Source organism: Rana temporaria, chromosome 5 (genome assembly GCF_905171775.1).
Source record: "Rana temporaria chromosome 5, aRanTem1.1, whole genome shotgun sequence".
Classification (NCBI taxonomy): domain Eukaryota; kingdom Metazoa; phylum Chordata; class Amphibia; order Anura; family Ranidae; genus Rana; species Rana temporaria.
Genome location: NC_053493.1, coordinates 114,362,945 through 114,379,719, shown reverse-complemented (window position 1 = coordinate 114,379,719; position 16,775 = coordinate 114,362,945). Strand labels below are relative to the sequence as shown.

The 16,775-nt window shown below is 42.9% G+C and overlaps 1 protein-coding gene across 2 annotated transcripts in view; it reads left to right on the top strand.

The window, feature by feature from the left end:
- LOC120940274 (prostatic acid phosphatase-like) overlaps positions 1–16,775 on the top strand; it is a 72,703-nt gene that overhangs the window by 14,324 nt on the left and 41,604 nt on the right. For both annotated transcript variants that reach the window (XM_040353034.1, XM_040353035.1), the window contains exons 2-3: positions 13,445–13,540; positions 15,158–15,244. In XM_040353034.1, coding sequence (XP_040208968.1) covers positions 13,445–13,540; positions 15,158–15,244 — 183 coding nt within the window. The remainder of the gene's footprint in view (positions 1–13,444; positions 13,541–15,157; positions 15,245–16,775) is intronic.

Here is a 16,775-nt window from a genome sequence, read left to right as displayed (position 1 = left end):
GAGTCCCAGAGTCCGTGTGTCTTGGGGAGACATGGACATGAATCCAAAGTAACATTACTCCAAGCATCCCCCCAGCATACACATGATTGTTGTGCTTTACCAATATTATTCTTTTACTTTTGGTATGACATATTTGACTCAATTGTGGCAGTGCAGTACTGCTTTCCCATGTGGCAGAGAGGAAGGTTTGGGCACAGCTACACAAACTGAATAACTTTCAATCAGGGCAACCACCAAATTTCAAAAGGTCCCTTGTCACAAGGCTTTTATTTATTTTTTGGTTTTCAAAAAAGTTTTATTTGGAAGACAGGTAATAAAACAGTACAATACAGTGCATTGGGTTAGGGGAAAAGAACATGGACTATAAAGTAGGGGAATCAATGATAGGGGGGTAATGGTATAAGGGGCATACAAGGAGAGAGGGCAATTACATGTGTACATACATATAAAAGACATAGGCTATAAACAAATTATACTAGGATATTGCGCTCAGAATCAACCGGATAAGAGGGAGAAGGCAGATAGACCAAGTGCTAAATTGTTGTAGAAGGGTAGGGGATTGGGAAAATTATTAGGGAGGCATAGACCAGTAGAGCCATTTATTAGAGAAAATATGCATGCTATCGTATAAAGTGTGGTGGATTCTTTCTGAAAGTCTGATGGATTCCATTCTAGAAGCAACCTGGGGCCAAGGAAGGTTTTGTGATTTCCAGTTACAAGCAATCATCCATTGAACAGCGCTGATGAGAGAGTGAATCAATCTGTTACATGGGGGGGGGGGGGGGGGGGACATCTGGGACCGTGCCATATAATAAACATATATGAGGGGTAAGGGAGATTTTTTTCTTGATGGTGATCTCGAGTCTATTTACTACTGCTAGCCATATGGGTTCCAATAATTTACAGTCCCAAAAGATGTGGAAATAATTACCCACCTCTGGGCAACCTCTGAAGCAGTTCGGGGAGGCATTAGGGTAGAAGGAGTGGATTTTAGCAGGGGTCATATCCCACCTGGTGAAAAATTTTAGAGGGGTCTCCCTAAAGGCAGCAGCACGATTACTCATTCTAAGATTTTCAATCATATCCAACCACTGATCTGCCGGGAAGGAGCAATTAAGTTCAAGTTCCCAGCGTACCATTGGACCAGTTTTCTCTGGCTGAAATAGGGAGTTTAGATAGTTGTAAAAAACAGATATTAAACCTTTGTCTCTAGGGCAAGAAAGGCAAACGTGTTCAAATAAGGTGCTAGGAGGGGAGATATGTGTGGAGAAGTATGTTGCAAAAAAGTCTCGAATTTGTGAGTATTGAGGGAGATCAGAGAGGGAAAGACCATGTTTGGCCTGCAGGGAAGAAAAAGGGAGAAATGTCAAGTTAGAGGTGAATGATTTAAGTGTGGTGAGGTCCTTGACAATCCAATTATTAAATGGGGTCCTGTCAGGGAAGGCAGATAAAAATCTGGGGTCACCAAGGTATGAAGCAAGGGGAGGGGTAGGGGAAGAGAGGGTATGTTTATCCCTGACCCTTTTCCAAATTTGCAGCATCTGAGCAACTATTGTGTTTTTCTTAGAGAGAATATAGTATGTTATAACGTTAGACCACAGAATACCTTTGAGATTTAGTGGCTGTATTGAAATAGATTCTAAACGGAGCCATGGGATATCAGCGTCCGACGAGAACCATTGTGCCAATTGTACAAGTTTAGCAGCCAGAAAATAATACCATAGGTTTGGTAGGCCGAGACCACCTTTGATTTGAGATCTATGCATAAGAGAGTAACTACCTATGGGTTTTTTGTCATTCCATATAAATCTGTTAATTTCTCTTTGCAGGGCTTCTAAGCGGGTTTTGGGGACATTAATTGGTAGAGCCCTGAAAAAGTACAGTAGCTTGGGGAGAATGGTCATCTTGAAAGCGCAGATCCTACCTAAATAAGAAATATGATAGGAGGACCATTCCTTAATTAAAGCACTGATCTGAGAGAATAAGGGAAGGTAATTGGATTTGTAAAGTAGATTGTGCGAAGCTGTGATATGAACGCCGAGATATTTAAAAGACGTGGGGGACCATATAAAGTTGAAGTTCTGTTTCATCAAGGAAATTAGATTCGGAGGGCAGTTGATGGGGAGAATGGAACATTTGTTGGTACTGATGGATAGGCCAGAAAGTTTATGGAATTTGTGGAGTTCAGACAGGAGATTAGGGATAGAAGTGTGGGGATCTGTTAAAAATATAAGGGCATCGTCAGCATACAAACTGAGTTTAAATTGATGTGAGTCCTTGTGATAACCATGTATGTTAGGATTTTGTCTAATGACGTGAGCAAGTGGCTCTATGGCTAAGGCAAAAAGGAGGGGAGAAAGAGGGCAGCCCTGTCTAGTGCCTCTGCTAAGGGGGAAGAAGTCAGAATTACTGCCAGGAATCTTGATTCTGGTCTTAGGTAGGTGATAAAGGGCATTAAAGCCATGAATAAATCTTTCTGAGATCCCAAACTTAGGGAGAAGGTGGTTAAGGTACGACCAGTTAACACTATCGAACGCCTTGTGGATATCAAGACTAAGTAAGCATACGGGGTGGGAATGTAAATTAGCGTCTTGTACTATATTGGTAACTAATCTGATATTATCAACAATTTGTCTACCTGGGATAAAGCCTGTTTGGTCTACATGAATAAGGGAGGTAATTACCGAGGATAGTCTGTTAGCAAGTAGTATGCCAAATAGTTTAAGATCATTATTAAGAACGGAAATTGGGCGGAAGTTCTGAGGAAGAGAATGGTCTTTTTGGGGTTTGGGTATCAGGGATAGATTCGCCAGTAACATGTCCTCTGGAAAGTACCCTCCCTGGAGGACATAATTGAATAGTTTAGTAAGACTAGGCACAAGTAAAGGAGCATATTTTTTGTAGTATACGGCTGAAAAGCCATCTGGGCCGGGGGCTGTTGATGATTTAATAGATTTGATGATATCTGCGATCTCGGCCTCAGAACAGTGTTCGTTTAATGAGGAGACCTGAGCATCGTCTAGTTTAGGGAGATGTAGAGAGTTCAGCCAGTCTAAAGAGGAGGGTTTAGAGTGAGTTTGGGGGCCGGAGAGGAGGTTCTTATAGAAGGAGGTGAAGATTTGGAGAACATCTTGTGGGTGAGTAACTAAATCACCTCTTGGGTCTCTTCATTTGTAAACATGGGGGGGGGTTTGGTATCATGATTTAACTTACGGGCGAACATTGCAGAGGCAGAATTGCCTTGAAGCAAAAATTTGGCCTTGGAGAATCTAAGTGATTTTTCCGTGTCCTCAGAAAGCAGGGTGTTAAGGGCTTGGCGTTTTGAATGAATAAGGTCAGTCAGTGCCTGAGAGGGGGAATAATTTATTTTATTATACAAGTCATTTAGTTCTCTGGTAAGACACTATGGGCCAGATCCTCAAAAGGGATACGCCGGCGTATCTACTGATACGCCGTCGTATCCCTGTTTCTATCTTTGGAACTGATCCACAGAATCAGTTTCCAAGAGATAGACAGAAGATCTGACATGTGTAAGGGACTTACACTGCCGGATCTTAAGGATGCAGTACCGCATCCGCCGCTGGGGGCATTTCGCGTTGAAATGCCGCCTCGGGTGTGCAAATTAGCACTTACGGAGATCCACAAAGCTTTTCAGCTTCGTTTTTTCTCCGTAAGTTTTAGTTTGCAATCGTAAAATTAGGGCTGCTTTTACAAAGTGTAAACTGTTTACACCTTGTAAAAGCAGACCCTTCTGTCCAGCCATGCGTTTTTTTTTTTGTTTTAAATTTTTTTTTTTTCGCCGTATCTTTTTTTTTTCCCGACGCAACTTTATTGACCCGTCGCGATCCACAAAGCTCAGCGTAACGTAATTTCGCGCTATGCACGTCGGGAAAATGACGTCACGAGCATGCGCAGTACGGCCGGTGCGGGAGCGCGCCTAATTTAAATGGGAATCGCCCCCATTTGAAGAGGAACGCCTTGCGCCGGCGGAATTTAAGTTACACAGCCGAAAATTTCTAGGTAAGTGCTTTGTGGATCGGGCACTTAGGTAGAAATTTTAAGGCAGTGTAACTTAAATGGGAATTTTTAGGTTACGCGGGTTCTTTGTGGATCTGGCCCTTTATGTCCGTGAGTTTGGCTTTGTGTTTAGCTGCAGCTATATTACTGATGTGTCCTCTCAGGACTGCTTTATGAGCGGCCCAAATGGACGAGGGGAGCACCTCGCCAGGAATATTCTCTTGAAAATAGTTTTCAATGTGGGATCTAATTTGTTGGTAGGTAGAGGGATCAGAGAGAAGAGAGTCTTTAAGGCGCCATTTAAACGTGGTTGGGGCAAGCCCAATGTGGGAGGTCTCAAAAGCTGCAATATTGTGGTCAGACCAAGGGCAAGGGTGAATTGTTGCTTTAGAAGATTCAGCCAAAAGTATGGGAGTGCAGAAGACATAGTCTAGCCTGGCGAAGCAGTCGTGAGGAAAAGAATAGTGTGTGTAGGCCCTAATTCCAACATTATGAGCTCTCCAGGTGTCAATCAACTGGGATTTATTCAGAATGCGGTTAATAGTTTTGGTGAAGGCTTTAGAAGAGGGGGATGTTCTGTTCCTGTCTAGTGTGTTGTGGGCGGCTAGGTTGAAGTCACCCCCTATAATCATATGCGGGGATTCATATAGCTCAAGAGTGTCAAAAAAATTTGTAAAGAAAGAAGTTTGAGCTTCATTAGGGGCGTATATTGAAGCGATAATTATTTTGTGTCGGTTAATACTGCCCTTTAAAATAATAAATCTACTCTCAACATCTTTAAAGACAGACTGTAGTTCAAAGATCACGGTATTTCTTATGAAAATTGCTACACCGCGTGATTTATTAGAAAATGTGAAAGTTTTGTCAAAGTATTGGGGGTGATTAGCCGCTGCGAAATGGGTTTCCTGCATTAAAATGATGTCTGCGCCCAATCTTTTGTAATGTCTAAAGGCTTTTTTGCGCTTATTAGGAGAATTAAAACCTTGAACGTTATGTGAATTTTTTTTAAGTCCCAGGGGAGGGCACTGCGTGAGTAAGGAGAGATCAGCAAAGGACCTGGGGAAAGAGAATTTGAATACAATACAGGATATACACAAAAAATTATCAAAACAACAGATAATAGGTTACCCAAAAAAGTTTTGGCGAGAGGGAAGTACACAGAAGATAAAAACATTGGGCCAGATTCACAAAAGGGTTACGACGGCGTATCTGCCGTAAAGGGTTACGTCCGGCGCGGGAGCGCGCCTAATTTAAATGGGACTCGCCCCATTTGAATTGGCCCGCCTTGCGCCGGACTGATTTAGGATACACCGCCGCAAATTTCCAGGTAAGTGCTTTGTGGATCGGGCACTAACTTGGGCAATTTGCAGTGGTGTAACTTAAATCGGAAAAGTTACGTTGCGCCCGCTGGGTGTGAATCTGGCCCATTGTATGCAGTTTGTTACCAAATAGGAGAGACATTGCACTGAGAGAAAAAAAAAAGTGGTTTATAATGAAGTGCCATAAGGGCAATGAAGCTGACAGCTAAAAAAGTGCCAGAAAAGGGGGCCAAGGGACAGGGGGTCCCTTGGTTCAATCAAATATGAAAGTGGACAAACAAGTCCAATTTCCACCAGCAGGGCCAACGGGCAAGCCCAGAAATTAGGCCAGCCCGCAGACCACACAGGCGGAATGGGGGACAATCCAGCAACGGCGGACGAGCCATGCGTTTCGAATGTGAAAACTAGTCTGGCAAAAATAAGTAAGTGCATGTGCAAACATATCATATAAACATAACTTTTATCTCAATATATAGACATGGAACAAAAAAAATATTTCTTAAGGAGAGTTCCGATGAAGACATAGCAGGAAGGATAAAACAAACCGTGCCCATAGCCCAGGGGGCAATGAGCAACATAAATGGCACTGGGGAAGGAATTGGGGGGGGGGGGGGGAGAGTTTGTTGTTGGTATTATTAAGGAGGAGTTACACGGGAGACCAGACACAGTATGGGGAGCACCAAATCTGAGAATAATAGGTATACTAGTGAGGGAGGGATTGCAGGGGGATAAGGGTGAGGGGCCCCCACACAGTGCAAACCTGCAATATAGAGTAACCCATGAGGAAGTCCAGATTAGTGTTGCTCACGAATATTTGTATTGCGAATATTCGTTACGAATATTGCATATTCGATTATTCGCGAATAACTCGAATATCGCGGCCAAAATTCGCTATTACGAATATTCGCATTTTTTCAAATTTATTTTTAAAACAGATCACATCCTAGTGATCTCCATCGACTTCTAAAAGCATTGCTGGTATGATTAGAGACCCTGGGCCGAGTAGCTAAGCTGAGGCGATCCTTTTTTTTTGTTGACGAATATTCGCTATCGCGAATATTCGTATTACGATTATTCGCGAGTACTTTCTCCGCCCTTCTTTTGCATCAGAGCCAATCAGAGTTCTCCTACCACAGTTGTCAGAGGTTAGCAACATCCATAGCAACCAATAGGAACCTGCCTGCACTACCAGTATATAAGATCACTCCCAGCAGTATTTCAGTGCAGATTCACAAGGTGGCTAGAGAGAGTGGAGTGTTTCTGTGCGTTTTTCCAGTGTATCACATCTTTAAAGAATTTTCCATCTTTTGTCCCATGTCATCATTTGCATTTCACCTCTTTAATGAGAATAATAACTGTTTAACATAAAGACATTTAAGAGATGTCAACGTAAACGGTTTACTTGGCTTTTTTTAAACTCAACAGAATCAGGGGCCCCAGTGTGCGGTTGATCTTTACCTAACTCAATACAGGTCAGTCTAGAGGAGAGATCTGTATTTTCCAAATCTATGGTTATTCAATATTTATTAAACTAATCAATATACAAATTGGTCAAAGTAAACCCTCAAATCTATATAATAATGTATTTATTTTATTAATACCTTGTTGTTAGTTGCAGGGTCCATTACGTAAAACCACACTTTTTCCAAAGGGCAGGTGAAATTGAATGTTTCAGAATTTCGCAATCAATTTCGCATTCGCATTAGCGAAATTTTGCAAAAAACGTTTTTTGATAAAATATCACGAATATTCGATTTTAGCGAATATTTCACGAATATTCATCTATATATTTGTGATATATCGCGAAATCGAATATGGCGTATTCCGATCAACACTAGTCCAGATTGAGCTGATAGCATAACGGGGGATTCCCGAGCCAAGGTGCAGAATTTATCCATACATCTCTGGACAGTCCTCTTGTCTCCAGTTTCAATGGTTCCGGTCAACAGGGGTAGATCTCCAAGAGAAGTCCTTCAGGCTGAACCGCCTAAAGTGTAGATATACCTAAAAGGAAGAATGAGATAGGAAAAACAAGAAACAGAGAGGAGGGGGGGGGGATTGTCCTGCAAGCATAGTTTAGTGATGCGAGCCCGAAAAATTTGGAAAATTCTAAAAATTCAAAAAAACTTGAAAAACCTGAGAAAGTTGAAAAACCAGAAAATCTTGAAAAACCCCGAACAGTCAAAACAGCCTAGGCAGCTTGGTCATGGATTTGACCAGATGGGAGAAGGTCTTGGGGTCGCAAGAAAACGCTGCTGGCGTTCCTGGTCCAATAAGCCTAGTTTGATCAGCAGATCCTTTCCTTCTATTACATTATATACAGTATACATAGTGCCATTGTGCATTATAGACAGTTTAAAAGGAAAGCCCCATCTGTATTTGATTCTGGCTTTTATTCATTACCACATGTTATTGCACCATGACAAATTACATAATACGGCATTTTATTATTGCGCTATACAAGTTGTATAAATAAAATAATATTTCTGCACTACATATACTCATTTATGCACAGTTCATTCTCCACTTGTATTTCAGATTCCTGACAATGAAGTGTTTAACCGCTTCCATACAGGGCCGTTATACACACCTCCATACCAGGCCTATTCTGGCACTTCTCTCCTACATGTACAAATCATAGTTTTTTTGCTAGAAAATTACGCAGTACCCCCAAACATTATATATGTTTTTTAGCAGACACCCTAGGGAATAAAACGACGGTCATTTCAACGTTTTATCTTGTACGGTATTTGCGCAATTATTTTTCAAACGCCTTTTTTGGGGAAAAAAATTGTTTCATGAATTAAAAAAATAACAAAACAGTAAAGGTAGCCCAATTTTTTTGTAAAATATGAAAGATTAGGTTACACCGAGTAAATAGATACCTAACATGTCACGCTTTAAAATTGCGCACACTCATGGAATGGCGCCAAACTTCGGTACTTAAAAATCTCCATAGGCAACGCTTTGAAATTTTTTACTGGTTACCAGTTTAGATTTACAGAGGAGATCTAGTGCTAGAATTGTTGCTGGCACTCTAACGCACGCGGCGATACCTCACATATGTGGTTTAAACGGCGTTTACATATGTCAGCGGGACTTGCGTGTGCGTTCGCTTCTGCGCGCGAGCTACCGGGGACAGGGGCGTTTTAATTTTTTTTTATTATTTATTTATTTTACATATTTATTTATTTTTTTACACTTTTTTTATTTATTTTTTATTTTTGTATTACTTTTATTCCTATTACAAGAAATGTAAACATTCCTTGTAATAGGAATGTGTGTGACAGGTCCTCTTTATGGAGAGATGCGGGGTCAATAAGACCCCACATCTCTCCTCCAGGCTGGAAACCATGAGATCGGTGAAAAAAATTCACTGATCTCATGAATAATGTGGCTTTGTTTACTTACGGGACCCGGGCGTGACGTCATCACATTGCGCCCGGGTCCTCCGACGGTCATAGAGATGACTGGTGACCATCTGGTCACCAGTCATCTCTATACTTCCTGCCAGCGCCGGACGATTCTTTCTCCGGGCCCCCGATGGCACGGGAGAGCCCGGAGAAGCACCGGATGGTGATATCCCGCTACATGAACTTTGACTTTTTTGGTCTGCCTTGTTCATTGTCAACCCAGGGGGGTCAGTGTACACGCAACAACAATTAAACTTCTTGTTTTTAAAGAGCTTAGCATTGTCAGCCTCCATTTTTCACACTTGACAGGTTTCCTTAAAGCTTTCATTGTGCTCCGGAAGTTGCTATTGTCAAGTTCCCCAAAGATTCATTTTTAGCAACACTTCCAGGAATTGAGGCATGACAGCCGGCAACACTAGACTGAAAATTTGTCTGCGACCTATAGGTCATCTGTAGGACTTTTTGAGAACAGTACAGTTCAGAGGAAGTACAAATTACAGAAACTTTCCAAACTGTGGCCTTATAGTAGAGAGAAGGATTAGGAGAGAAAAGGGCCCCTAAGCAAGACAGTAGTTTTACCCCCCCCCCCCCCACACACACACGCACACACACATGCACCATCCCTTGACATTAATAAGTATTTCATTAAGCACATAGACACGGCCCCATTTTTGCTGTCTGTACTGGTATGGATGCCCCGTCAGACACCGACTGCCTACAAGCTAGCTCATCCTGTCTTGTAAACGGCAGATGGGTGGACAGCTTTGGCAAAATGCACTGTGCCCCTTGTTTATTGCAGGAGCATGAAAGTTTAAAGTTCAAACTCTACAAGGGATAACTGTATGGGTCTAGGGTGCATGGATGTGTTCTTACCCAATCCTCTGCACTGCTAGAACAGTCTCTGCAGGATATTCTTCCCCATACTCTTGGGTCCTGATATCATCAAGAACAATTAAGGGTCCATAGTTCTGCATTGGATGTGAGGCAGGGCCGGTACAAAGGGGGGCAGGAGGGATGGCTTCTCTGGGAGTCTGTAGCATGGGAGGTGAAGGGGATTCTGCCAGGAGAGTTTCTGCGACTATAAGCTGACAGGAGTAGTGACAGCGGCAACACTACTTCTGTCAGCTTAGTGTTGTATGATATATGCCAAATACGGAGAGGAGGAGAGAGCGGGATGTGCTCTCTCTCTCTCTCTCTCTCCCCAACTCCTCTCACTGTATCTCTCTTGGGACTGCAAAATCTGGACTTTACAGTGCCAGGAAGAGGGATTTGTGCTGGGAGGATGAAGATTTGTGCCAATAGAGGGATTCGTGCTGTGGGGATGGGGAGGAAGAGGATTTGTGCTAGGAGGGGGGATTTGTGCTGTGGGATTTGGGGGGAAGAGAATTTGTGCCAGGAGGAAGGATTTGTGGGGATGGGGAGAAAGAGGATTTGTGCTGTGAGGGGGGATTTGTGCCGTGGGGATGGGGGGGGGGGATTTGTGCTAAGAGGGGGGATTTGGGGGGGTTGTGCTAGAAGAGGTGATTGAGGGGGATTTGTCCTAGCAGGGGGAATTTGGTGGGTGACAGGCATAACATTTGTGCTAGGAGGGGACATTTGAGTGGTGACTTTGGGGATTTGTGTTGGGGGGATGGGAGGGAGGAGGATCTGTGCTAGGAGGCAGGATTTGGGATGGGGGATTTGTGCAAAAAGGGAACATGTTTTGACAGGGGGATTTGGAGGAGCGGATTTGTGCTAGTAGGGATGATTGATGGGTATTTGTGCTAGGAGGGGGAGGATTTATGCTAGTAGGGATGCCTGGGGGGTATTTGTGCTAGGAGGGGACATTTGAGGGAGCAGAGGATTTGTGCTGGGAGGGGGGATTTGGAGGAGGAGAGCATTTGCGCTTGGAGGGGAAATTCGAGGGGTGAGGATGTGTGCCAACAGTGTGCTTTTTGCGGGAAGGATAGTTTTGCTAGCAGGGAACATTTGGGAAGAGATTTGAGCTTAGAGAGAGTCCTATTCCCCCCTACTTCTTCCCTATATTAGAGTAAAAACCTAAAATGAAAGTCTCTTCTCCAAACATAGAAAAAATAAAACTTATGCATAGAGACTGATAGGCTGCCAACACTCCACTAGACATATAGTGCAAAAAACATGTAAAACATTGTGGCGCTCAATTGTGAACAAATAAAATTTTACAGAGAATTGAACCTGGAATGTTCAAAATGTGGATATATGGTGAGTGAACAACCAATAATAAATGAAAGTGCTAAATAGGTGAATATAAAAATTAGCATTCAAAATTGCTCAAATTCATAAATCAACACTAGGAAACAGTCCATCTTAAAAAAGGTGCAATCAACAAGTGATAAGGTTGGCACACTTACCAGAAACGGTGGACACATGTACTGTACAGCACGTGGGTCAAACAGGCATTCATGAGGATATACCTCAAATGGGATCCGCCATAAGGAGAACGATCTTTAGACAATGGGCCCCATATGATATTGAGTAAGAGGTTCCAGCATCAAGACACAGACTGTGCGATGGTCCCCTTCAGATATCACAGTAATCTATGGTGGTGTGCATAAAAGTCAATCGCACATAGTGCGACTCTGTATGGTATGTTTAATAAGGAAAGGGGAGGCTTTACACTTACAAAAATTCCAATAAAAACAAGCTTGTATCTTAAAATTATATAGGTAGTTTGCCATGAATACACTAGCGTCACCCGACACATTGATCTATTGGACATCATCTGATGATTAGATGACGTCCAATGGGACGAAACACGTCGGAGACACTTGTGGAATCATTGCAAACTACCTATACAATTTTAAGATAGAAGCCTGTTTTTATTGGAATTTTTGTAACGATGTAACCCAACCAGTGCTGAAATCACACACAGAATGATCATGTTTTGACACTGACCGGCTATTTATTGAGTCATCAGCAAGAAAATTAAAGCACCTTATGTTAGAAGTGAAAAAAGTGCTGTCCATTCTTTTTTTTAAAGCAACATAATCTATTCCATTAAAAACATAGGAGAGAATAGATTTTAAGGTAAAAAAAAAAAAGCCTGGAAAAAAGAAAACGAATGCAGTCACCTCATCCAAGGGCTAGTAGCTGTGATATAATAACATTTTGGTTTTAAGTTTGGCATGCATGCAACAATGCAATAGCTGGTCAAATACAAATTATAATATGTTATAAACTCCATAGGTAGCACAAATCTGTTAAAGAATAAGATGAAGTGATTTAGTGGAAAGAGAACTGAAAACCTATTGAAATGAACAAACTAACATCCTAGTGGAGATTTAAAGCAGTATTAAAGTGGTAGTAAAACGCATCAAAAAAGTAAAAAATTTGACAGATTGGAGCACGCAGCTACAGCATTCCATTCTCTGGAAGAAGAGCTGGAGCTGCATGCTCCCCTTTTGTGCTTGTGCCACTTTTTTTTTTCTTTTTTTTGGGGGGGGGGGGGGCATCTGCTTCATGTTCTAAATTTGCCTTAACTCTTTGTTAATCCCCCCCCCCCCCCCGTTATGTCTGGGAGTCAAGCACCTGATGCTTTATGTCCATAAGGCTCCATTCACACTTGGCATTCTGGGATCTCAGGCAGAATAGCTGTGATTCTGCCTGCGATCTCAAAACTCACAACAATCGCAAAACGCGGATTCAGGTGTCATTATTTTCATTGGCACCTCAAATGTGCTTTAGAAGCTCCTCATCAAGCAATGCAAAACCACACTGCGTTTTAGGTGCCATTGAAAATAATGCATCTTGCAATTGTAGTGTGTTTTGAAATTGATTCGGCCCCTGAAGTGTGCCAAGTGTCGGAGTTGTAAAGTAAAAAATGTTTTCACCTTAATGCAATCTTTGCTCTCGTTATACTTACCTGACCCCTCGAAAGTCCCGCGATCCCGAGATCCTTTTCGCCGCTCAGCCTTGCCGCTGATTGGCTAGAGCGGATGGATTGAGAGCAGCGCAGCCATTGGCTGGCGCTGCTGTCAATCACATCCAGTGACGCGGCACGCCGCGGGGCGGGGGCCGAGTGATACAGTGAGTGGCTATGGCCGCTCGCTGTATCACAGGAGTGCACCCGCAATTACTCACCATCATGCAAGCTCTCACATGACTGTGGTCAGTACTTGCGGGGAGGACCAGAGACAGCCGCCGAGGGACCCCAGAAGACGTGGATCGGGGCCACTCTGTGCAAAACGAACTGCACAGTGGAGGTAAGTATAACATGTTTGTTATTTTAAAGGAAACATTTTTTTTCCTTTAATAACTCTTTAAAAAAACCTTAGATCTATACCGGGTTTACCCAGAAAAGTATTTGTTTATTAATTTCTGTAAATCTAACAAAACTGGCAGCAGGAATCCACAGGTTGCAGGAAAGAACATCGCTCGATTCAATCCAGTGTTTATGGGGAATCACTCCCGTGGAGCACTTGTGTTCTCCCAACAGGGGGAGCCGTCCCAGGCGGGAGAACATGCAGTGATTTTTGCTAGCCGCTGGCAATAATCGCATGAAAAATCTGACAGACTGGTTGTACCAAAGTTGATCAATCGATCAACTTGGATACAATCAGCCTGTCCATACATGGTTCAAATCTTTTTGGCCGGCTTAACTGCTTTATTGAATTCCCATTACATTTCTTTACCAACCCTTGAATGAAGTACGTTTTTATTACATTTTCTCTTTGTTAGGTGTTCCGACACGGTGATAGAAGTCCAGTTAAAACGTATCCTAATGACGAGTATAAGGAAGATTCTTGGCCTGATGGGTTCGGACAACTTACGCAGGTATGACCCAAACATGTTATTTTGTCATCTGTTTTACATGAAATATTTTACCTACACTATATATTGAAGTAATGTACTAAAACATGTAAAGTAGTCTAAACAATCGCCTATTGTCTAGCAATTTTAACCACTTTGAAACTAAAAAAAGCAACCAAATGAATCATGAACACCTACCATCATACCTACAGTTAAATTGGTTGTAAACCCTTACAGACCACTTTCACCTACAGGTAAGCCTAAAATATGGCTTACCTGTGGGTGCTGAAAATATCTCCTAAACCTACACGATGATGCAGTCTTCTGCACATGCACCGATGTATTCGGCGCATGCGCACTCCTGAAAGGACCCTGAAAGGAAGAGGGGTGAAGAATGGACGCTTCCAGCCAGCGAGGAAGTGGGGGACATTGCAGGCTTCGGTTTCAGGTAAGTGACACATAATGGGCTACTATGTGATGCATAGTAGCCCATTATGCTTTACCTTTGCATGGTAACAAAGAGGAGGTAAAACCCATCAGGGTTTACTTCCTCTTTAAACATTGATTTCAACCCTCACATATACCCAGTGAAGTGAAGTGAACCTAAACATGACAGAGGTAGCCTGATGTAACAGACACAAGTCCATGTACATCCGGCCACCCACAGAGCCATCACAGGTTCGCCACAGTCCACTGTCAAAATGTGGACCAAAACTGATAGGGAAAGGATGTCAAAAAGTTGGTGGGAGCAGCTGGCTCAGGCTCTTGGCCGTTGAGAGGCTGAGCAAGGTGCCGGCCCAGGCTACTTGGCATATCCCGACCATATGATTACGATCTTTCCCCAGACTGGACAGGCTCTGTGATGTCAGCCGACCGTGGACTTTTGCACTTCTCTGTTCCACAGGAGAAGTACAGCCAAACAAGCTTGGCTGTACTTCTCCTTTAATAGAATTTCTCTTTTTTTTTTATACAGTGGAACCTCGGTTTAAGAGTAACTTGATTTGAGAGCGTTTTGATTTGCGATCAACTTTTTTTTTTTTTAATTCTGACTCGGTTTGCTAGTGTTGACTCGCAAGACAAGCAGCATTTAAGCTAAATAGGCCTACAGTACCTCATTTGGCCTGAGGTACGGGGGCGCAGAAGCCGAGCAGAGCCGAAAATAGGCCTGCAGTACCTCATTTGGCCTGAGGTACTGGGGCGCAGGACCCGAGAAAAGCCGAACATTGGCCTACAGTACCTCATTTGGCCTGAAGTACAGGGCGCAGGAAACGAGCCGAAGTGTCCTTGGGGCTTTTCGGCTGTTTTCGGCGCTCTCTGCCCCCCCACCTCTGGCCGCATTCGGTATTGCATCCCATTGAAGTCAATGCAGAACAAATTATTTTTGTTTCCATTGACTTCAATGGGAAAACTCGCTTTGATATGTGAGTACTTTGGATTACGAGCATCCTCCTGGAACGGATGCTCGTAATCCGAGGTTCAACTGTACATTGAACACTACAATCTGGCGTTATGGACAGTATTAAAATGTCAACGTGTGACCTTTACAAAGTGCTAGCAATAAGTCAACAGATTTAAACAGCATGATGTTATAATAAGAAAATGGCACTGAATTTCATGAAAACTTCGTGTGTATCTTAACAGCTAGGAATGGAGCAGCATTTTGAACTGGGACAATACCTGAGAAAGAGATATGCTGGGTTTCTAAACGAAACCTACAACAGACATGAGGTAAACATTTGTTAGCTTACTTTTCTCTTTACAGGTAACTAGAGTTGAAGCCAAATGGAAATCACAGACAAAGATATGCAGTCAGATAGACATTGTAAAAACAATGTTCTTGTACCAGCAGTGTCTAACAAGTATCTAAATATGACTACAGTACAACAGGTCCTAGAAAAGGCCCATTTCTCTCAGTAATGTAATAGACTTGTTCAAACACCACCTCCAGGGCAGGACATAGGGTGGTGGGGGGCCCTGGGCTTCAGTCACTTTCAGGCCCTACCTTCTATACATTACTTTAAATAGAACAACATGATACATACACAAGCTATGTATTAGAGCTACACAATTCTGGATAAACTGAGAATAAAAATAGAGATCACGATTCTGAAGTAAACCCCGGACAATTTTTGCAGTTTTTCAATTATTAAGTTATGGCAGCTCATCGCAATGCAATACATATATATATATACACATATATCCCACAAAAACGAGGCCTGCAAATACTTTTTTTAGGATGGTTTCGTCCTCTGTATTTCTGGGTATCTCAAGCGCCATTCGTACTACTGGTATGTGATTCAAATTATGACGTTGCTTCCGCCCTTACTGTGTCCCTGTCGGTAATCTTGCGCATGCGCCTTTGCACCGTAACCATAAGTTGCTGTGTCTGCGGCTGATGCTTTCTTTCACTCCCCTTTTGTAACTTCTTCTATAGTCACATGGGGGAGTATCAGGAAGAGTGGAAGGATCTAAACACTGCAAGACTTCTCCTCTGTGCCGGACAGAGGGGAAGTTCTCACAGACTGCATTCTGGCAAGCTTTAAATGCCGGTTTAGAGGGGCTAATGTGCGCAAGCGCGGTGACGCCATGCAAATGATCAGCTGCCTGTGTTTTGGGCTATTTTTAGGACAATGTTGAGTCCGAGGGTTTACATTACAACCACTTTTTTTTTTTTTGTGTTAATTTCTTTTTATTTGATTTTGAAATGACTGGTACATCAAGCAGTTATTTAGACAGGTAACCATATTACAATATACAAACAAGAGAGAAAAAAAAACAGCAAACTACAATCCATACTGAGCATATTCTTAGCTTGTATAACCAGATGTACCTGATGTCTACTAAGTCTTCTAGCCCTGTATCCAATCTCCCCCCCTCCCCCTAACTGTCTAAGGGAGCGTACTACCCCATTAATTAATCCGCTGAGCGAGCAGGCGAGAACAGAAGAGAGGAGGTCACCGTACTTTACCCTTGTCTCTTGTGTTGGTAATAAAGGTCACGTACCCTAGATCGCTAATCCCTATTGGAGCTCCCGTCAGTCCCGCTCCCGCTGCAATGGGTGGCAGCCACTTCCAGAGACCAGAGCAGCACTGTGTTACAGCTAGGCCTCCCAAATTCCGACGAGACTGTCCCACTCCCGAATCCCGACTCACGAGACATCCGTCAGGCGCCCACGTCCAGAGCATAGAGCAGACTTTGAGTGTGTAAATAGTACATTACAATTTTTTCCTGACGAGAATCCCGGCCGTGTGTACAGGGC